Raw genomic sequence first — 21,981 nt, 5'->3', positions numbered from 1 at the left:
GTGGCAGCACTAGGGATCAGTGCCATCATGTAGGGGGCAGCACTGGGGATCAGTGCCATCATGTAGGGGGCAGCACTGGGGATCAGTGTCATCATGTAGGGAGTAGCACTGGAGATCACTGTCATCATGTAGGGGGCAGCACTGGGGATCAGTGCCATCATGTAGGGGGCAGCACTGGGGATCAGTGTCATCATGTAGGGAGTAGCACTGGAGATCACTGTCATCATGTAGGGGGCAGCACTGGGGATCAGTGCCATCATGAAGAGGGCAGCACTGGGAATAAGTGCCATCATGTAGAGGGCACCACTGAAGATCAGTGCCATCATGTAGGGGGCAGCACTGAGGATCAGTGTCATCATGTAGGGGGCAGCACTGGAGATCAGTGCCATCATGTAGGGGGCAGCACTGGGTATCAGTGCCATCATGAAGAGGGCAGCACTGGGAATAAGTGCCATCATGTAGAGGGCACCACTGAAGATCAGTGCCATCATGTAGGGGGCAGCACTGGGGATCAGTGTCATCATGTAGGGGGTAGCACTGGGGATCAGTGTCATCATGTAGGGGGTAGCACTGGGGATCAGTGTAGAGGGCAGCACTGGACTGGGGATCACTATACGCATGCAGGGGCAGCACTGGACTGGAGATCAGTGTCATCAGCACTGGGAATCATTGCCCTCCTGCAGGGTACAGCACACTGGGGATAATTGTCCTTCTCTAGGGGGCAGCACTGAGTATATTGGTGTCCTTTTCCAGAAAGGCAGCACTGGGAAACAGCGTCCTTCCGCCTGTAGCAGCACTGACAGTAATTATTTTCCTCCACTAGGGGCAGCACTATACATCATTGTCTTGTTTAGTTCCCTTTCCAACATTTGACTGTGGGCGGTACTCTTTGTCATCTGATCTATATGTATCCGCCCTCACACCTATTCCCATTCTTATCAGCGGAGCCTATAGAAATGGTATACGGTCCGATTCGGAAATGTCGCCTTTTATATAGAACCGCCGCCATTTTGTAGGTTCCACACAAATGTTTAAAATTTGGTTGTGCGGTTGATAACCAACATGATGGCGCTGCTATGTAGCGGCGACACTTCCGGTCCCGTGCACTCACTATTCCTGGAGGTTCCGCTGATAAGAATGGGGATGAGGAGTGTGAGGGCGGACAGAGGGGACAGGTAGGGGAATAAACGTTGATGTGGAGGGGATTTATAGTCTGCACCGAGCTTTATATACTGTATAGGGGGTGTACTGCATGAAATATATACCGTATATGTATGTGTATAAAGAAAGAGAGGGTTCATGGTCTGTATTGGGGTTCTATAGAATGTGTATATACTGTATGGGGGTGTATATACTGTATGGGGGTGTATACAGTGTATATACTATACTGTATGGGGTGTATATACTGTATGGGGGGGCTGTATACAGTGTATATACTATACTGTATAGGGGTGCATATACTGTATGGGGGGGTTGTATAAAATGTTTATACAGTAAGAGGGGTGTATAAAATGTATATACTGTATGGGGGTGTATATACTGTATGGGGGTGTATACAATGTATATACTATACTGTATGGGGTGTATATACTGTATGGGGGGGGGGCTGTATACAGTGTATATACTATACTGTATGGGGGTGTATATACTGTATGGGGGTGTATACAGTGTATATACTATACTGTATGGGGGTGTATATACTGTATGGGGGTGTATATACTGTATGGGGGTGTATACAGTGTATATACTATACTGTATGGGGTGTATATACTGTATGGGGGTGTATATATTGTATAGGGGGGCTGTATACAGTGTATATACTATACTGTATGGGGGGTGTATATACTGTATGGGGGTGTATACAGTGTATATACTATACTGTATGGGGGTGTATATACTGTATGGGGGTGTATACAGTGTATATACTATACTGTATGGGGGTGTATATACTGTATGGGGGTGTATACAATGTATATACTATACTGTATGGGGTGTATATACTGTATGGGGGGGCTGTATACAGTGTATATACTATACTGTATGGGGTTGTATATACTGTATGGGGGGCTGTATACAGTGTATATACTATACTGTATGGGGGGTGTATATACTGTATGGGGGGGCTGTATACAGTGTATATACTATACTGTATGGGGGTGTATATACTGTATGGGGGGCTGTATACAGTGTATATACTATACTGTATGGGGGTGCATATACTGTATGGGGGGCTGTATACAGTGTATATACTATACTGTATGGGGGGTGTATATACTGTATGGGGGGGCTGTATACAGTGTATATACTATACTGTATAGGGGTGCATATACTGTATGGGGGGGTTGTATAAAATGTTTATACAGTAAGAGGGGTGTATAAAATGTATATACTGTATGGGGGGTATGCATATATGGTACGGGGGGGTGTATAACATTTTTATACAGTATGAGGGATGTATATACTGTATAGGTGGTGGATATACTGTATGGGGGGTGGGGGGTATAATATTTTTATACTGTATGAGGGGTATATAAAGTGTATATTCTGTATTGGGGGTGCATATACTGTATGGGGGGTGTATATAAAGTGAATATACTGTATGAGAGGTGTATAATGTGCATATACTGTATGGGGGGTGTATACATTTTTTATACTGTATGAGGGGTGTATAAAGTGAGTGTATCAACTGAATGGTGGTGTATAAAGTGTATATACTGTATGGGGGGGTGTATAAATTGTATATAATTGTATGGGGGTGTAAAAGTGTATATACTGTATGGGGTGTAAAAGTGTATATGCTGTGTATACTGTATTGGGGGTGTATAAAGTGTATATACTATACTGTATGGGGGTGTGTACAGTGCATATACTGTATGGAGGGTACATATACTGTTTACTGAGGGTGTATATACTGTATGGGGAGTGTATATAATGTATGGGGGTGTATAAAGTGTATATACTATACTGTAAGGGGGTGTGTACAGTGCATATACTGTATGGAGGGTACATATACTGTTTACTGAGGGTGTATATACTGTATAGGGAGTGTATATACTGTATGGGGGTGTATATACTGTATAGGGAGTGTATATACTGTATGGGGGTGTGTAAAGTGTATATACTGTATGGGGATGTATTGAGCCTATATAACGTATGAGGGATTTCCATATTGTATAGTGGATGTATAAAGTATATGTTCTTTATTGGAATTTGCGATACAACACTGCATTACCTTACCTGACAATTGCGCAATCGTGCGACGCTGTACCCAAATAAAATTGATGTCCTTTTTTCCCCACAAACAGAGCTTTATTTTGATGATATTTCATCACCTCAGTGGTTTGTTTTTTATTTTTTTGCTGTAAACAAAAAGTGATTAACAATAAAAAAAAAAAAAAATGTTTTTTACTTTCTGCTATAAAACGCCTCCAATATAAAAATGTAAAAATCAAATGTCTTCATCAGTTTAGGCCAATATGTATTCTGCTACATATTTTTGGTGAAAAAAATCCCAATAAATGTATATTGATTGGTTTGCGCAAAATTTATAGCGTCTACAAACTATGGTATATATTTATGGAATTTTTATTTATTTTTTACTAGTAATGGAGGCGATCAGCGACCTTTAGAAGGACTGCGATATTGCGGCGAACAAATTGGGCACTAACTGACTCTTTTGACACTTTTTGGGGGAACCAGTGACACTAATCCAGTGATCAGTGCTAAAAATATGCACTGTCACTGTACTAATGACACTGGCTGGGAAGGGGTTAACATCAGGGGCGATCAAAAGGTTAGCTATACGCCTAGCTGTTTTTTTACTGTAGTGTGGGAAGCGCTTTGCAGGAACACAGGATCCATGCCTTCCCTGCTGACAGAACGGAGTTCTACCTTGTTTACATAGACAGATCATCGTTCTGCCTGTGTACAGAACGATCAGCGGGTGACAGCGGATATCGGGGTCCGCGGGACCCGCTGTGTAAATTTACAGTGGATCCTGCGCAGCGCGCCAGCCCTGTAAGAGTAAAACTGCTATAGGGCGGTCAGCTAGTGGATATATTTTATGGGCATGTATTTTACGTATAGCTTATGTATAAGTAGTATATAGGGTATAAGTACTGTATGGAGAGATCATATATAAGGATTCTAGACGGTGTGGTAGTAGTAGTAGTACATATTGCTGTTTTGGCCTCATTCAGTATCGGTTCTTTTACAGGCCTCGTCTGGACTGGGTCTTTGTGCGCCGGTTCTTGGCTCTGCTGTCTGTTCTCTTCCCACAATGGACAGCCCGGAATACGCTGATGATGATGACACTGCTGATCGTGGCCCTGACAGGTCAGTAGGCCCCCCCCTTATATACTTCTCATGTGTAGGAACGGGATGGTGCTAACCCTTGCTGATTGTGGCCCTGACAGGTCAGTAGGCCTCATACCCCCCCCCCCCCCCCTATATACTTCTCATGTGTAGGATGGGATGGTGCTAACCCTTGCTGATCGTAGCCCTGACAGGTCAGTGGGCCCTATACCCTCCATATACTTCTCATGCGTAGGGCAGGATGGTGCTAACCCTTGCTGATTGTGGCCCTGACAGGTCAGTAGGCCCTATACCCTCCATATACTTATGTGTAGGATGGGATGGTGATAACCCTTGCTGATAGTGGCACTGACAAGTCAGTAGGCCTCATACCCCCCCCCCCCTATATACTTCTCATGTGTAGGATGGGATGGTGCTAACCCTTGCTGATTGTGGCCCTGACAGGTCAGTAGGCCTCATACCCCCCCCCCCCCCCTATATACTTCTCATGTGTAGGATGGGATGGTGCTAACCCTTGCTGATCGTAGCCCTGACAGGTCAGTGGGCCCTATACCCTCCATATACTTCTCATGCGTAGGGCGGGATGGTGCTAACCCTTGCTGATTGTGGCCCTGACAGGTCAGTAGGCCCTATACCCTCCATATACTTATGTGTAGGATGGGATGGTGATAACCCTTGCTGATAGTGGCACTGACAAGTCAGTAGGCCTCATACCCCCCCCCCCCCTATATACTTCTCATGTGTAGGATGGGATGGTGCTAACCCTTGCTGATAGTGGCCCTGACAGGTCAGTGGGCCCCATACCCTCCATATACTTCTCATGCATAGGGTGGGATGGTGCTAACCCTTGCTGATAGTGGCCTTGACAGGTGTAGGATGTCTGTCCACATTCCCTCCAGCATCTGCGCCAGTTTTGAGAAAATCTCCCCTATAGTGTTTTCTAGCTCTATGAGATTATCAGATGCTGGGGGCAGAGACAAGGATACCCCACTCATTCTGGCATATTGTGGTGAAGCAGTCATAGCCCCTTCATTGCTTTATGTAATATGTCACTGTCAGAGCCTTCAGTTCACATCCCTAATTGTACTCTTTTTCTGGTTCTGCACAGGACAGCTAGTCGTCTACCAGGTTGGCATTCTGCCCAGTCAGTTCTATGGTATCCTGTCTGATCGAGACCTGGACAACTTCAGGAGGTTGGCAGTAATGGCTGTCGCGCTGATCCTCGTCATTTCCATTGTGAGTTTTCTATTCCATTTACCCACCAAGAATGTCTTCTCTTCCGCTAACCTCATCTGACCGGTCAGATTTCATTATTACCCCGAGTATTATTCATCAGTCCGTCAGTCAAGGTCCCCGTTTCTTTTACAGCCACCAATCAGACTTGAGCCTCCTGGGAATACAGGGAAGCTTGTGATGAATGATGTCTGTTGCTTTCTATTATTGTTTATTATTGGGTGGTCAAACTGCTAGCGGTGGAGTCAAATTCAGGATCCTTGTGATGGTGTGAAGAATCAGCCAGGTTTCCCTGCATTACCACATGGAGACATTATTGGCCTGGCATACATAATCTGAATGGTGCACACATGGGGGAGGGCTTTACTCAGCCATGGGATTATTTATGGTGAGATCAGAGGATGACGCAGGATGTGGAGCATCTCTGCTGGGAACTAACCAGTTTCACCAGTAAAATTCTAACCACACCCGTCACACTTCTGTATTACTCCTATCTGTGTGCCATTAGGTCAGTGTAATGCTCTAACCTGTGTGTCTTTCTGCTGTTTGCTTTGTCTTTCAGCTGCGCAGCGCCGAGCAGTACATCAGCAAACTGGTCTATGTGAACTGTCGCAAGGTGATGACACAATATCTGCACCAAATTTACTTCACTAAACAAGTCTACTACACAATGAGTGTGGAGCACAGCCATGTCGATAACCCGTATGTGGCACTGTGTGTGTGGGGGAGGGGGGGGGGCACTGTGTGTGGGGTGCTGTAGACAGATTGAACACAGATACGTTTTTTTCTCAGAGATCAGAGGATGACGCAGGATGTGGAACGTCTGTGCCAGGAACTCACCGGTTTCGCCAGTAAAATTCTTACCACACCCTTCACACTGGTCTACTACTCCTATCAGTGTGCCTGCAGGTCAGTGTATCAACTTTACTGGTGTGCCATAACCCGTGTGTGTGATAGTTGCTAATTTCACCCAAAAATACACTATATTACCAAAAGTATTGGGACGCCTGCCTTTACACCAGGTCTTGACAAATTTGCCTGAAATCTAGGAGCCAGCTAAAAAAGTTAGGAGCCAGTTTTTTTTTTTTTTAAACTAACAACCAAGCTTTATTTAATAAAACTGATACTAAATTTACACATAAATACGACTAGAACCCCACTCTCCTATATAGCGCAATTGGATGGAAATAGACTGTCTGTCTCTTTCCATCCGATGCCATCTGATCGGATACACGGGATGGATAGAAAATAGAACCACCATCCGTCTGTTTTTGGCGGGCAGGGTCAGATGGCGGCAGATTACAGCTCCATAGAGGAGACTCAACGGTCCGATCAGGTCTGCCTGAAAAACTGACAGGCGGACCTGATCAGACAGCCCGTGTGAAAGGGGCCTTTGGCTGTGGCACGGCGATGAGGAAAAAAAAAAAAAGATATATATATATTTATATATATATATATTTTTTTTTTTAATAAGAATTGAAGAAAAAAAAAGAAAACATTTTTTTATTTTTTTTTTAATAATTAAAAAAAAAAAGAAAAAATTATTATTTTTTTTACATTTAAAAAATAAATTAATAATAACCACCACACTCCCTGTCCACTTACCTTTAAGCAAAGGTAACTGGACAGAGAGATGAAGCCTTAAAAAACTTCCCTCTCTTCTCCTCTTTGGAAGGAGAAGAAAAGGCATTGAGAACATGCATTACTCCCGGCCACCACAAGAGGGCGCCAGTTCCCCTAGCTTCTCATCTCACAGAAGAAGGCCGAAAAGCCAGGGACTAAATTTCTGGACGGCGTGGAAGTCCGTGAACTCGAAGAGGAGGTGGGGGGCGCAAAAGGGACAGGACAGCTCAAGCAGGGCACCCCAGGCGCCAGGTCGCTAATTCTAGTTGCAAATGCGACCTGGCGCCCGGGATTTGTCGAGGCCTGCTTTACACACACATGTAATGGCATCCCAGTCTTAGTCCGTAGCATTCAATATTGAGTTGGCCCACCCTTTGCGGCTATAACAGCTTCAACTCTTCTGGGAATGCTGTCCACAAGGTTTAGGAGTGTGTCTATGGGAATGTTTGACCATTCTTCCAGAAGTGCATAGGTGCTCACCAGTGCACAGAGTCCTGACCTCAACCCGACAGAACACCTTTGGGATGAATTAGAGCGAAGACTGCGAGCCAGAAGGCCTCCGCTCTAATTCATCCCAAAGGTGTTCTACGGGTTGAGGTCAGGACTCTGTGCAGGCCAGTCAAGTTCCTCCACCCCAAACTCGCTCATCCATGTCTTTATGGACCTTGCATTGTGCACTGGTGAGCAGTCATGTTGGAGCAGGAAGGGGCCATCCCCAAACTGGTCCCACAAAGTTGGGAGCATTAAATTGTCCAAACCATCTTGGTATGCTGATGCCTTAAGAGTTCCCTTCACTAGAACTAAGTTGCCAAGTCCAACCCCTGAAAAACAACCCCACACCATAATCCCTCCTTCACCAAATGATTTGGACCAGTGCACAAAGTAAGGTCCACAAAGACATGGATGAGCGAGTTTAGGGTGGAGGAACTTAACTGGCCTGCACAGAGTCCTGACCTCAACCCGGTAGAACACCTTTCGGATGAATTAGAGTGGAGACTGTGAGCCAGGCCTTCTCATCCAACATCAGTGCCTGACCTCACAAATGCGCTTATAGACACACTCTTAAACCTTGTGGAAAGCCTTCCCAGAAGAGTTGAAGCTGTTGTAGCTGCAAAGGGTGGGCCAACTCAATATTGAACCCTACGGACTAATGCCCCGTACACACGTTCAGATAATTGTACGACTTATCGTTCACATTTTGTTGCATGATACTAATATCGAATTCAACAATGCGTACTTAGCGTATGATTTTTTTCGTACTATTCTGGAAAAGCTTCCTGGTTGCGTAGCTACGTATCAGATATAGCCAGGCTTTTTTCACCAGGTTATTTTTGTGTTTCTGATCAATCATGCGTGGTCTTTGTCTATTTTTTTTTTTTTTTTAGCAGACGCATACTGTACTGATTAAATAATTGTCATTCGCTAGGCTATCGTACGACATAAGTTTTCATGTTTGTCCCTTTGGATTTTGTTGGACAAACTGTTGTGATCGGCTGTTGAAAGCTGTGTACTAACGATCAGATTATTGTGCGATCAAGTCGAAAGCGATTTTTTTTTCCGTACGATTATCTGAACGTGTGTACGAGGCATAAGACTGGGATGCCTTTAAATTTCATGTTTCACTTACCTTGTTTTTAATGAAAATATACTTGCGTTCCTTTCTCTTCCTCCCTCTGCGGACACTGCCTCCGACGTCACTTCCTCCCTGCGTTGACTCCTGGGAGATGAGCGTCATCGTTCCCAGGAGTCAATGCGCCTGCACCGGTATCACTCGTCACTTCCGATGCAGGTGCGTCATTCCCTGCTGAACAGCTTCTGGGCATGCGCATAAGCTGTTCAGGTATGACGCGCCTGCCCCAGAAGTGACGAGCAGGGCATTCTGGGACTCCGACGTCACGAGGACACGAAGAGGACGCTCCGGCTTCAGCTGCCCACACCTAAGATGGCAGTGCTGGACAAGACATTTTCAAGGTAAGTATTTCACATTATCAACCTTTTTTCACAATTTACTTAGCGCAGGATCTTCCTGGTTTCTTATGTTCTACTTACCCAGATCCTATGGCACCGCTACTGTGTCTCAGCCAATCAGGAGAGAGAGAGTCCTGGACCGGCGAAGAACTCGTGGACATCGCTGGATAGAGATGGGGCTCAGGTAAGTATTAGAGGGGCTGAGGGGGGCTGCTGCACACAGAAGGCTTTTTATCCTAATGCATAGAATATATTACAGTAAAAAGCCTTCTGCTTTTACAACCCCTTGAAGCTTTAAGCTGCTGCTCTGGCTGCTGTGTCGCCATGTGGCTGTGTGCTGTTTCTCCTTTTTAGGTGTGTTTTCTGGTGGATAGGCAGATACATTGTGTGTCTCATTTCTTATCCCTTGTTCCTTCATGTTTACAGTACGGGATGGATGGGTCCTGTGTCCATCTTCGGATATTTTGTTGTTGGATCTCTGGTGAATAAACTTCTAATGGGCCCAGTGATCCCCAGACTGGTTGAGCAGGAGAAGCTGGAGGGCGATTTTCGGTGAGTGTGGGTTGTGTGCCTGCCTGTCGGGTGAGGGGTCCCATGAGCGTGGGTGGTATTTCTGTCTGTCAGGTGAAAGCCCTGTGATTGTGGCTGGCATTCTTCCTGTAAGGTGAGGGGTCGAACAGTTGTAGATCACGTTCTTGCCTCTCAGGTGAAGGGTCCAGTGGGTGCTTGATGGCGTTCCTACCTGTTGGGTCAGGGTGAATGGTTGAAGGGTCAGGTGAGTGTGGGTAACATTCCTTCTTGTCAGTGTGAATGGATGAGGGGGGCGGTGTTGAGGCTACATTGAGAAAGAGGGACTATAGGGATCTTTATAATGGATAGCATGACTCTGCAGCCAATGGGGGGCAGTATCCGCCCCGTGGGAATGTTTCTTTGAGATGGCCTCTTATATTGTGTGATGAATTCCGTTTTTCCACCAAACAGCCGTTTTTGTATTTTCTTTAAAATGGTTGGTTTGACCTCCAGTAATGTTCAGTCACGTCTGTGATATTCAAGTCGCCTCTCCCTGACTTTGTATTCTTCTGCAGGTTCAAGCATGTACAGATCCGCGTCAATGCCGAAGCTGCCGCCTTCGCCAGGTGAGAGTTCGGGATCCGTCTGATGATATGGGGCTGAGGGGCAAACTTTTCTATTTCTACCAGCCAATGTGCGATTCCTTGTTTGTTTTTTGATTGGAATAATTGGTGTATTCTGATTGGTCACTGTGTGCATTTGCACCGCTTGTCTTGCTGGAGTTGTAGACCATAAGAAGGAGCTGAGGGTCTGTGATAGACATGATACAGCTCATCCTCCAACAATACAAGACTTCATCACTCCTTTGCCACCATGTATTATATTTTTCATGTGACAGCACAGGAGGGTGGGATGTCACTGATTTCATCGCTCCTCACTTGCTCCTTCCTCTCTTGTACATGACTTTAAAGTGATGGTGTTCTGTTCCAGAGCCGGCTGTGTGGAATATGCCAGAACAGAGCGCCGCCTGGAGAGCCTTATTGCCACCCAGAAGGATCTGATGTATCAGGAACTATGGCTGTCTTGTGAGTAGGGAAATGGGGCACCAGGGTTTGGGGGTCATTGTGGAACCCTGGCCAGGGTCAGCCAGGTAAATAATTAGTTGACCTCTCTTGTGGACAGTTGGAACAAACACCTTTGATTATCTGGGTGGAATCCTGAGTTATATGACTATCGCTATTCCCATCTTCTCTGGAGTGTACAATGATCTGAGTGCCGGTGAACTGAGCGAGCTTATCAGTAAGGTAATAGTTCTTCCCTCAACTCCCACATCAAACCTCCACCACTCCTTTACTCCTTATGCTCCTCTTTATCTCCCCCTCTCCCAATTATTTCTCCTCATCTTCTTTCCCCTTTAACTTTAATTTTCCTTCTTCTCCTCCCTTTTTTCACCTCCCATGCTTTCTACCTCCTCCATTGTTTCTCCACCTGTCCTCTCTACCTTCTCTCTTCTTCTTTCACCTGTCCTCTCTACATTCCCTCTTCTTCTTCCACCTGTCCTCTCTACCTTCTCCCTTGTTTCTCCACCTGTCCTCTCTACATTTTCCCTTCTTCTCCCACCCCTCCTCTCTACCATCTCCCCTCTTCTTCCACCTGTCCTCTCTACATTCTCCCTTCTTCTTCCACCTGTCCTCTCTACCCTCTCCCTTCTTCTTCCACCCGTCCTCTCTACCTCCTCCCTTGTTTCTCCCCCTGTCCTCTCTACATCCTCTCTTCTTCTTCCACCTGTCCTCTCTACCTTCTCCCTTCTTCTTCCAACTGTCCTCTCTACCTTCTCCCTTGTTTCGCCACCTGTCCTCTCTACATTTTCCCTTCTTCTCCCACCCCTCCTCTCTACCATCTCCCTTCTTCTTCCACCCATCCTCTCTACATTCTCCCTTCTTCTTCTTCTTCCACCCGTCCTCTCTACCTTCTCTCTTCTTCTTCCACCCGTCCTCTCTACCATCTCCCTTGTTTCTCCACCTGTCCTCTCTACATTTTCCCTTCTTCTCCCACCCCTCCTCTCTACCATCTCCCTTCTTCTTCCACCCATCCTCTCTACATTCTCCCTTCTTCTTCTTCCACCCGTCCTCTCTACCTTCTCCCTTCTTCTTCCATCTGTCCTCTCTACCTTCTCTCTTCTTCTTCCACCCGTCCTCTCTACCTTCTCCCTTGTTTCTCCACCTGTCCTCTCTACATTTTCCCTTCTTCTCCCACCCCTCCTCTCTACCTTCTCCCTTCTTCTTCCACCACCCGTCCTCTCTACATTGTCCCTTCTTCCACCTGTCCTCTCTACATTCTCACTTCTTCCACCTGTCCTGTCTAAATTCTCCCTTCTTCTTCCACCCGTCCTCTCTACCTCCTCCCTTGTTTCTCCCCTGTCCTCTCTACCTCCTCCCTTGTTTCTCCAGCTGTCCTTTTTACCTTCCCCCTTCTTACTCCACCTATCCTTTCTACCTTTTCCCTTCCTCCTCCTCCCATCCCCTCTTGTCCTCTCTACCTCCCCCCTTCTTCCTCCTCTGCCAGTTCTCATTCTGAGTTTCTTTCCACAGAATGCATTTGTTTCCATCTATCTGGTCAACTGCTTCAGTCAGCTCATCGATTTATCCAGCAATCTGTGTGACGTGGCTGGGTACACACATCGGTTAGTGCGGAATAGGAGGGCCTGTTTTCAGTGAAATGTGTGACTTGGGGTGGAGCGGTGTCTGAAGCAGAGAGGACAGAGGGAGGGCTCTCATTAGTTTTACAGTGCCTTGAAAAAGTATTCCTACCTCTTGAAATTTTCCACATTTTGTCATGTTACAACAAAAAATGTAAGCGAGAGGCTCCTGCCAGTGATTGCAGAGGAGAGTATGATATGTGGGAGGGGCTCCAATCAGGGAAATATATGTGGGAGTGGCTCTGGCCAGCGATGGTGGTGGTAAATTTTATATGTGCAAGGAACTCTGAATAATGATTGTGGTGGCATTATATGTGGGAGGAGTTCTGGCCAGTGTTAGCAGTGGTGGGTTTTATATGTTGAAGGAATTTTGGCCACGGGAATATAATATCTGGGACGGGCTCTGGCTAGTAATGGCGGTGATATGATATTTGGGAGGGACTCTGCCTGGCAATAGTGGTGGTGTGTGATTTGTAGGAGGGGCTCTGGCAGGTTATTGTGGCGGTGAGTATGATATTTGGGAAGTGCTCTTGTCAGTTGGTAATTTGCATTTTCTCAGGATTGGGGAGCTGGTGGAGGTGATGAAGAAGATTGTACAAGAAGACAAGGATTTAAGTCCAGAGGAGGAAGAAGATGGGTATGTAGTGTCCTTTTCTGTATATTGGTTCTGTATATCTCACGGAGTCTGTATGTGAAATTCCACTATCTGCATATATAAGGGTAATGATACCTGACACTTTATCTGTATATGTTAAGGTGTTCATACCTAACTCATTGCTGTCTGTAAAATATGAGGATGTCCTTAGTGGACACTATATGTAAATGGGTAGGTGTCCATACCTGACACTCTTTTATATGGGTCACCCCTACCTGACATTCTGCTTTCTGTATTTATTGGGGCATCCATACCTAGCACTCTGATATCTCTATATAAGTAGCTTCCCATACCTGATCATTACCTGCATATATGGCGGTGTCCATAACTGACATTTCGCTGTGTGTGGAAATGGTGGTGTCCTTACCTAGTAGACTGTTATCTATCTATCTATCTATCTATCTATCTCTCTCTCTCTCTCTCTCTCTCTCTCTCTCTCTCTCTCTATATATATATATATATATATATATATATATATATATATATATATATATATATATATATATATATGTATGTCCATACTTGACACACATCGGGGGATGTCAATATCTGACACGTCATTATCTGTATATATGGGGATGTCCATATTTGACACTTCACAATGTGTATATATGGGGTATCTATACCCGACACTCTGTTTATCTGTATATATGGTGGTGTTCATGCCTGACACACTCCTATCTGTATAAATGGGGATGTCCACATCTCGCAATCCGTTATCTATGGGGATGTACATAACTGACGCTGCATTATCTGTATATATGGTGTCCATAACTAACATTGGTGAATATTGATTCTGATACTGGCAGGTCCCTGGAGGAGAAGCCACAAAATGGCGATGGGGTGTTTATCCTGGATAATGTAACGATTAGCACGCCGGCATCCGAGTGCACATTAGTGCGAGACCTCAGCCTGTGTGTGAGTAAAGGGAATAATCTTCTGATCAGTGGAGAAACTGGCAGTGGGAAATCCTCCGTTCTACGCGTTCTAGCCGGACTATGGAAGCCGAAACACGGTACGTCTCATGAGTGTCACTGTATGTGTGTGAGAGATGGACTTTGCTGCCTTCACTTGTTACTCTTTCTCTCCTTCTCTCTCTCCATCACATAATATACGCAGATTTGGTTCCGTCTTCTCTAGGGACTTCTTACACTATAAATGGATTCATTGTCTGTGCAACTGTATTTGGTTGGTGCTGATTGCCTGCCATGCCACCATCTTGCCTCTGGCACTTTTCTTTCTTGTGTTCTGACATTTCCCTGTTCCTCTGTCTCACAAGGTCGTATGCCTCCTTAGGTCGGGTATCTGTCCTCACTCCGTTTGGTCCTCACGGTGTTCTTTTCCTGCCACAAAAATCATTCCTGACTGACGGAAACCTGAGAGAGCAGGTGAGGCCCCCATGGGTCACATGATGTGTTTTGGGGACGTTTGAAAAAGAGAGTCCTTTGAAGAACTTTTTCAGGAGTCATGTACATATAGTGTGTGTCGGCACCAGTAGCACTATATGCAGTATGGTGATGATTTGTGCCCTGCCTGCCACAGCATTCACAAGGCATATTATTTATTTTCAGGTGATCTACCCACTAAAGGAGATATACCCAAGTTCTGGTGAGTTACCCGAGATTGCCAATGTGCTGTCTGATCTTCATCAGCTGCGCTTACTCAGGCCTCATGTATGAAAGTGTCTGAAAGGAGGACTGTCTGTGTTACAGAGTATGGATGTACTGTGTTGGAGAGCAAGGATGTGACCAATCTCTAGAAGAGGGAGTCAGCGCAGTGACATGTCTGTGGAAGGGGGAGTCAGCGCAGTGACATGTCTTTGGAAGGGGGAGTCAGCGCAGTGACATGTCTTTGGAAGGGGGAGTCAGCGCAGTGACACGTCTTTGGAAGGAGGAGTCGGCTCAGTGACACATCCCTGGAAGGGGTAGTCAGCCGAGTAACACGTCTTTGGAAGGGGTAGTCAGCGCAGTGACACGTCTTTGGAAGGGGTAGTCAGCGCAGTGACACGTCTCTGGAAGGGGGAGGCAGCGCAGTGACACGTCTCTGGAAGGGGGAGGCAGCGCAGTGACACGTCTCTGGAAGGGGGAGGCAGCGCAGTGACACGTCTCTGGAAGGGGGAGGCAGTGCAGTGACACATCTGGGGAAGGGGGAGGCAGTGCAGTGAACCGTCTGGGGAAGGGGGAGGCAGTGCAGTGACACGTCTGGGGAAGGGGGAGGCAGTGCAGTGACACGTCTGGGGAAGGGGGAGGCAATGCAGTGACATGTCTCTGGAAGGGGGAGGCAGCGCAGTGACACGTCTGGGGAAGGGGGAGGCAGTGCAGTGACACGTCTGGGGAAGGGGGAGGCAATGCAGTGACATGTCTCTGGAAGGGGGAGGCAGCGCAGTGACACGTCTCTGGAAGGGGGAGGCAGCGCAGTGACACGTCTCTGGAAGGGGGAGGCAGCGCAGTGACACGTCTCTGGAAGGGGGAGGCAGTGCACTGACACATCTCTGAAAGAGGGAGGCAGTGCAGTGACACGTCTGTAGAATGAGTAGACAATGTATTGACACATCTCGGGGGGTGATGGTGTTGCATTGACATGTCTCTGGAGGGAGAGGTGGGGCAGTGACACATTTCTGGACATGGGAGGAGATGCAGTAACACATGTCTGGAAGGGATATATAGTGCAATGACCTATATCCAGCTGGTGGCGGGGCAATTGCCCATGTCTGGTTGGGTAAGCGGGGCATTGACACATCCTTGGTGGGTCAGGTGGTTACATGACACTCTGGGCAGTGGGTGGGGTGAAGTCCCACATCTCTGGAGGGGGGCGGGGGGAGCAGGGGTTTCAAAGTGACTTGTCTCTGGAGGTGGTTGTGGAATGGCCTTACAGTGACATATATCTCCTGACAATTCTTGTTCCTGTCTCAGGTCGGATGGATGATGAACGAATCCTCAGATCACTGGAAATGTCAGGCTTGGTAAGACAAGGGAAAGACTCGCATGTACTTGCAATGAGGTGTGTGTGTCCCTCCTGGTCCTATTCTGTGGTGGGTCCCTGTCTCCTTCCTGGTTCTGTTCTATGGTGGGTCCCTGTCCCCTTCCTGGTTCTGTTCTATGGTGGGTCCCTGTGCCTTTTCTGATACTGTTTTATGGCGGGTAACTGTCCCTTTCCCGATCCTATTTTGTGGACTGCTGAGAAAGCAGAATAATTTCTGCCAATTAGCTCTCACTGTATGTATAAATATTTGCATGTACACTCATGTAGTACAGGTTGTCTGAGGTCAGTTGTATATGGGGGGGTCTTTTCATGTTGTTTTCTCCCTGGCAGACCCCGCTGGTGAGCAGGACGGGGGGCCTGGACCAGGCAGTGGACTGGAATTGGTGAGCCTATACATACTTTATATATTACATGGGGTGTATGTGTGGTATGTCTATTCTGATTCAGAGTTTTTCACATTTTTTATTTTTATTTGTACAGGTCAGAGGTTCTATCTCCTGGGGAAATTCAGCGCTTGGCCTTTTCTCGCTTGTTTTATCTGCAGCCTAAATACGCAGGTGAGCTATACATAGGCACTCTGTAATGTATGTGTACTGTAGTGGAATCTGCCAAAATGGGCATCAGAGGATCAGGAGGGTTTTCATCCAGGGGATCGGGGCGGGGGGTCTCATCCAAGGAGACCCAGCCCAGAGGAGTCAAAGGGCAAGGAGACCCAGCCCAAGGAAGTCAGAGCATCAGGGGGGGGTTTCATCCAGGGGGACCCAGCCCAGCGGTAGTCAGAGAATGTGGAAGGGATCTCATCCAAGAAGATCCAGCCCAGGGAAGTCAGCTGTCTGTCCTTTGGACTTTTCATTGTCAGCACAGCTGGCATTGTGTGTGATTGTTTGAAATGTTTTTGCACAGTAATAAAGCAAGAAAAGAAGGAAATAGAGGCAGGGATACTCCAGCAGTTTTGATACTTTTTTTTTTCTATTATTATTATTATTCATCTTCAGTTTTCAGATTTTCTTTTTCTCTAGCTACTTTTTCATTGCTCATAGTATAACCTGAAATAGACCAAAGCAATAGACCTGGTATGATTAAGACAGGCCAGCAGGGGGCACCACATTTTTCCTACTCCCTACTGTAAAAAAGAAAAGGATTTAAAAAAACTTCACCCCATCAGATGCTCAGAGGAAGCACTGAATGTTGTCAGTGCAGATAATTCTGTGGGGTCCCCTGGAGATGTTGGTGTGGATGTCTACTGTGGGGTCCCCTGGAGATGTTTTGCTGTCTCCCCCTCCCCCTGATCTCTTTATCCAATACACACTCAGTGCTGTTTCTGTCTTCTTCTCTCTTAGTACTGGACGAGGCAAGCAGTGCGCTCAGTGAGGATGCAGAAGCGGAGTTATACTTGCACTGTACCCAGATGGGGATGACATTAATTAGCGTTGGGCACAGACGCAGCTTGCAGGAGGTGAGAGACCCCAAACTTCATGACACGCCAGGAAATCAGTGTGCAATGTCCTGAAGGGAAAGTATAGTGGTGTATTTTCTTTATTATGGCCCCTTTAACACTGACAGACTGATCGGGTTTTCTGTCAGTTTTTCAAGCAGACCCGATCAGACCATCCATTGCTCTTTATGGAGCAGTGGATATCCGCTGACGTGTCTGCTGACGCCCATAACAAACGGATTCAATCCTGTCTGCTGAAAACAAATAGATGGGGATCCGTTCCCCATCCATCTGGCTGATCAGATTGGATGAAAGTCAGGTGGGAACGGACAGGCGGTCCGTTTCCATCCAACAGCCCATAGAGAACAGCAGGCCGTGTCCGTGTCCGCTCTGCTTTGGCGTAGCGGACATGAACCTGTCATCAGCCTGCTCAGGGGGGATTCAGCAGAGAGATCCCCTTCTGCGCGGGCGTGTCCACTGGCGGACTCCGCTAGTGAGAAAGGGTTCTAAAAAGTAAAATGAAAAGTAAATGTTTTGTTTTTTGTTGGGTAAAATTTAAATAATGTACAGTGGGGGAAAAAAATTATTCGATCCCCTGCAGATTTTGTAAGTTTGCCCACTTACAAAGAAATTAAGGGTCTATAATATTTATCATCGGTGTATTTTAAATGATAGAGACAGAATATCAACCAGAAAACCAGAAAAAAACACGATACAAATTCTATAAATTGAGTTGCAGTTTAGTGAGTAAAATGATTATTTAATCCCCAAGCAACACATGACTTAGTACTTTGTTGGAGAAACCCTTGTTGGCAAGCACAGAGGTCAGACATTTCTTGTAGTTGGTTACCAGGTTTGCACACATCTCAGGACGGATTTTGGTCCACTCTTCTTAACAGATCTTCTCTAAATCCTTAAGGTTTCTTGGCTGTTGCTTTGCAATTTGAAGTTTCAGCTGCCTCCATAAATTTTCTATAGCATTAAGGTCTGGAGACTGGGTAGGCCTCTCCATTACATTAATGTGCCTTTTCTTGAGCTATTCCTTTGTTGCCTTGGAGGTTTGTTTTGGGTCATTGTCATGCTGGAAGACCCATCCATGACCCATCTTCAGTGTTCTGAGGGAAGAAGGTTCTCATCCAAGATTTTACAATACAGGGCCCTGTCCATTGGCCCCTCAATGCGGCAAAGTCGGCCTGTACCTTTAAAAGAGAAACGGCCCCAAAGTATGTTTCCACCTCCCTGCTTGACTGTAGGGATGGTGTTCTTAGGGTCATAGTCAGCATTTTTCTGTCTCTAAACACGGCGAGTCAAGTTAATGCCAAAGAGCTCAATGTTGATCTCATCTGACCACAGCACTTTCTCCCAATTCTTCTATGAATCATTTATGTTCATTGGCAAACTTCAGCCGGCCTGTACATGTGCCTTCCCTTAGGAGGGGGACTCGCCATATTTAGAGGCTGAAACTTTGAGTTTCCAAGTGACGGCCAGAAACCTTAAAGTGGATGTAAACCCTCACATATACCCAGTGAAGTGAACAGCCTTAGATGATACACAGAGATGAAACATACATAGTTGCATAGTAGTTGAGGTTGAATAAAGACAACAGTCCATCCAGTTTAACCTGTGTAGGTGTGTGTGGCCATAATCATCTCTCATACCCCTGAATGTTCTGATCCTTGAGATGTACGTCCAAGAGTCTTTGGAAAGTAGCCATACTTCCCGCAGAAACCACCTCTTGTGGTAGAGAATTCCACAATTTTGTTGCCCTAACAGTAAAGAACCCCCTGCGTTGTCTGAGGTTAAAACGCTTCTCCTCTAATCGCATTGTATGTCCTTGCGTCCTCATACAATCCTTTCGACTGAATAGCTTTTTTTCTATGCTGAGATCACCATTGAGGTATTTGTAAATTGCTATCATGTCCCCTCTCAGTCGTCTCTTCTCCAGGGAGAATAAATTAAGCGATTGCAGACGCTCTTCATAATTAAGGTTCTCCAATCCCCTAATTAGTTTAGTCACCCTTCTCTGGACTCTCTCCAGCTCCAACACATCCCTCCTGAGGACTGGCGACCAGAACTGGACCGAATACTCCAAATGCGGTCGGACCAGAGTTTTGTAAAGTGGTAGGATTATAGTTTTATCTCTGGAATACATCCCCTTCTTTATGCATGCTAATACTCTGCCAGCATTGGCAGCTGTCGGTTGACATTGCATGCTATTGCCTAGTCTATCCTCTACCAAGACTCCCAGATCTTTCTCCATTTTTCCCTACATACATTTTACATGTATATCTGCAGTCTTCACCTTGCTATATGCTTTTGAAAGTGCACATCGTGTTAGAATTGTTTTCTTCCTATTCCAGCATTTGGTTTGGAGTCTTGGCATACACTGTGCTGATTGGAGGAAAGGCAACCCCCCTCCACATAGGCAGAGGAAAGAAAAAACATGCAGAGCTGTGCTGTGAATGGATCAGCTCTCTGATAATCTATCTCTTTGCACCCACCCGACACAAATTTCCAGCTGCTTTTATCTTAAGTTATCATGCTGATAACAGAGGAACAGAGCAACAGAACGACACAGGACTTGGGATAAGTAAACACATCAAATTTCATGAATGGGGTTTACATCCACTTTAGAGCTTTAGAGAAGAGTGGACCAAAATCTCGAGAAGAGTGGACCAAGATCTCTCCTGAGATGTGTGCAAACCTGGTAACCAACTACAAGAAACATCTTGCCTCTGTGGTTGCCAACAAGGGTTTTTCCACCAGGTTTAAGTCGTGTTTTGCTTGGGGATCAAATACCTATTTTATTCACTGAACTGCAACTCAGTTAATAACATCTGTATCATGTGTTTTTTCTGGATTTTTAGTTGCTATTCTTTCTCTATTATTTAAAATACACCTATGATAAAAAATTATAGAGCCTCCATTTCTTTGTAAGTGTGCAAACTTACAAAATCTGCAGGGAATCAAATAGTTATTTTTCCCACTGTACATTAATATTTTGTATTTTTCTGTCTAGCCAGCAGGAGATCTCTGTTTGTTGTTTTTTTTCATAGTTTTCAACCTCTCTTTAACTCCTGTTGGACTTAGCTTGGTATTTATAAAGTTCAGAGAATTATTCAGAATAAACTCTGTCCCTTCCCAGCCTGTTTAGTTTGGGCCATATAGAGTTGCAATCAGAGAGACAGCCTGAAGGCAGACAGCTTCTGCTGTGCTGTTTTGCTAAAACACATGGCTCCATGAATTCTGTGTCATGTATAAATGTTTATTTGTAACATGTGTGTTTTATAAACATAAGCTTTAGTTTTCACTATTTAAATAAATTTGACCTAGAACCATTATAGTTCCCTTTTAAGCATTGGTGAACAGGTCTGTGAAGTGAAAGGGGTTGGGAAATGATCCTGGCATACATGTGGCACGGTAAGGCCTGTCTGTTCTTTACATAAGCCACTTTCTTTTTTCACAGTTTCACAACATGGAGCTCAGACTCAGTCCTGGCGGACAGTGGGAGCTGCGACGATTGAGAAAATCCTGACTGCTTGCTACTAACCAAACAGAGGAGCTGGTCATGGCCCTCCCTCCACTTTGTTAATTGAGAAATAATGGACATGTACAATAAATATACTTTTTTTTTTTTTATATTAGTTTCAGTCTTCAGCTTTTTTTTGATCTCCTCTCTTAACCGTTGTAGGCAGGTCTCTTCTTCTGCCTGTTTTCTCATGGCTGCACTTCCCTCTGAGAGATGGACAGAGCTGTACAGGAGACGGAACAGTTCAGACAGACCTCTGCTGCCTGCAGTACAGGATTGGAGGAAGGATTTGGGAAATATTTTGACAGGCTTCTCCTCTCTGATTCGTCCATCTCTTGCAGTCTTGACTGGAAGTTTCCATAGCAGAGAAGATCTGTTCTTTGTGAAGTCCATCTCCATATGCCCTACCGAGGTGGGAACCTACACCCAGACATATACCAGGTCACAGTAATCTGACTTCTGTCCTATTATCCCGGGCCTTATATTTACTGAAGTGTCTTGCAATGGGTGTGTTGTCTTGGACAAGAAGTCAAGCTACAACTGGAGCAGTGAAGTGATAACCAGCACAATGCCCTTGGGGATTGTGTTCATAAACAAGTCTTCTCTATTTCCTGGCAGCCAGGAAATATATGCAGTGATTTTTTTAAAATTGTTTAGTTGTATTAAATTAAAGGAGATGTACAGCCCAACTCATTTGGAAGTACTTATGGATAACAGGAGTGCAGTTTATTCTGCACTCCTGTGACTCATTTTCAGTAGACAGCGGGCTGAAATACGCTGTCAGCTGATGTCCAATAGCCGGTCCATATGGTCAGGATCCACCCAGATGCCTGGACCTGCTCCCTGCTCATCCTCCGAGTGAGCTGTCCCCTCCGCAGCCCAATGCTCCAGTGAGTGGGGGGGAGAGAGCAGATAGCAGTGACTGACGATCATATGGGGCTTTTCCACTGCATGGAACCGAACGGTTCGGCTCGCTTTTGTGCTTTTCCACTGCTGGTACCGCATGGTACGGTGTAGGCGTGGTTCGGTACGGT

At 45.8% G+C, this 21,981-nt stretch overlaps 1 protein-coding gene across 3 annotated transcripts; it reads left to right on the top strand.

The window, feature by feature from the left end:
- Window positions 1-1,024: 1,024 nt before the first annotated feature.
- On the top strand, window positions 1,025-21,021 carry ABCD4 (ATP binding cassette subfamily D member 4). Of its 3 annotated transcripts, XM_082275928.1 has the most exons (19): window positions 1,025-1,175; window positions 4,217-4,335; window positions 5,423-5,550; window positions 6,110-6,249; window positions 6,340-6,456; window positions 9,565-9,690; window positions 10,224-10,274; window positions 10,639-10,733; window positions 10,831-10,952; window positions 12,240-12,331; window positions 12,906-12,983; window positions 13,811-14,016; window positions 14,298-14,389; window positions 14,573-14,609; window positions 15,914-15,963; window positions 16,314-16,366; window positions 16,464-16,540; window positions 17,324-17,439; window positions 20,885-21,021. In XM_082275928.1, exons 1-19 carry the CDS (start codon window positions 1,063-1,065, stop codon window positions 20,951-20,953), a joined length of 1,881 nt encoding a protein of 626 aa, XP_082132054.1. In that variant the 5' UTR covers window positions 1,025-1,062; the 3' UTR covers window positions 20,954-21,021. The 3 variants fall into 3 exon arrangements, with proteins under 3 accessions (XP_082132054.1, XP_082132056.1, XP_082132055.1); XM_082275930.1 differs by lacking the exon at window positions 4,217-4,335 and having other exon boundaries at window positions 1,062-1,175; XM_082275929.1 differs by lacking the exons at window positions 1,025-1,175; window positions 4,217-4,335 and adding an exon at window positions 5,087-5,101.
- The last annotated feature ends 960 nt before the right edge of the window (window positions 21,022-21,981 follow it).

The sequence above is a fragment of the Pelophylax lessonae genome (assembly GCF_965119305.1).
Source record: "Pelophylax lessonae genome assembly, chromosome: 13".
In the NCBI taxonomy this organism is placed as follows: Eukaryota; Metazoa; Chordata; class Amphibia; order Anura; family Ranidae; genus Pelophylax; species Pelophylax lessonae.
The sequence above is the reverse complement of the archived record's forward strand: the minus strand, read 5'-3'. Positions and strand labels throughout refer to the sequence as shown.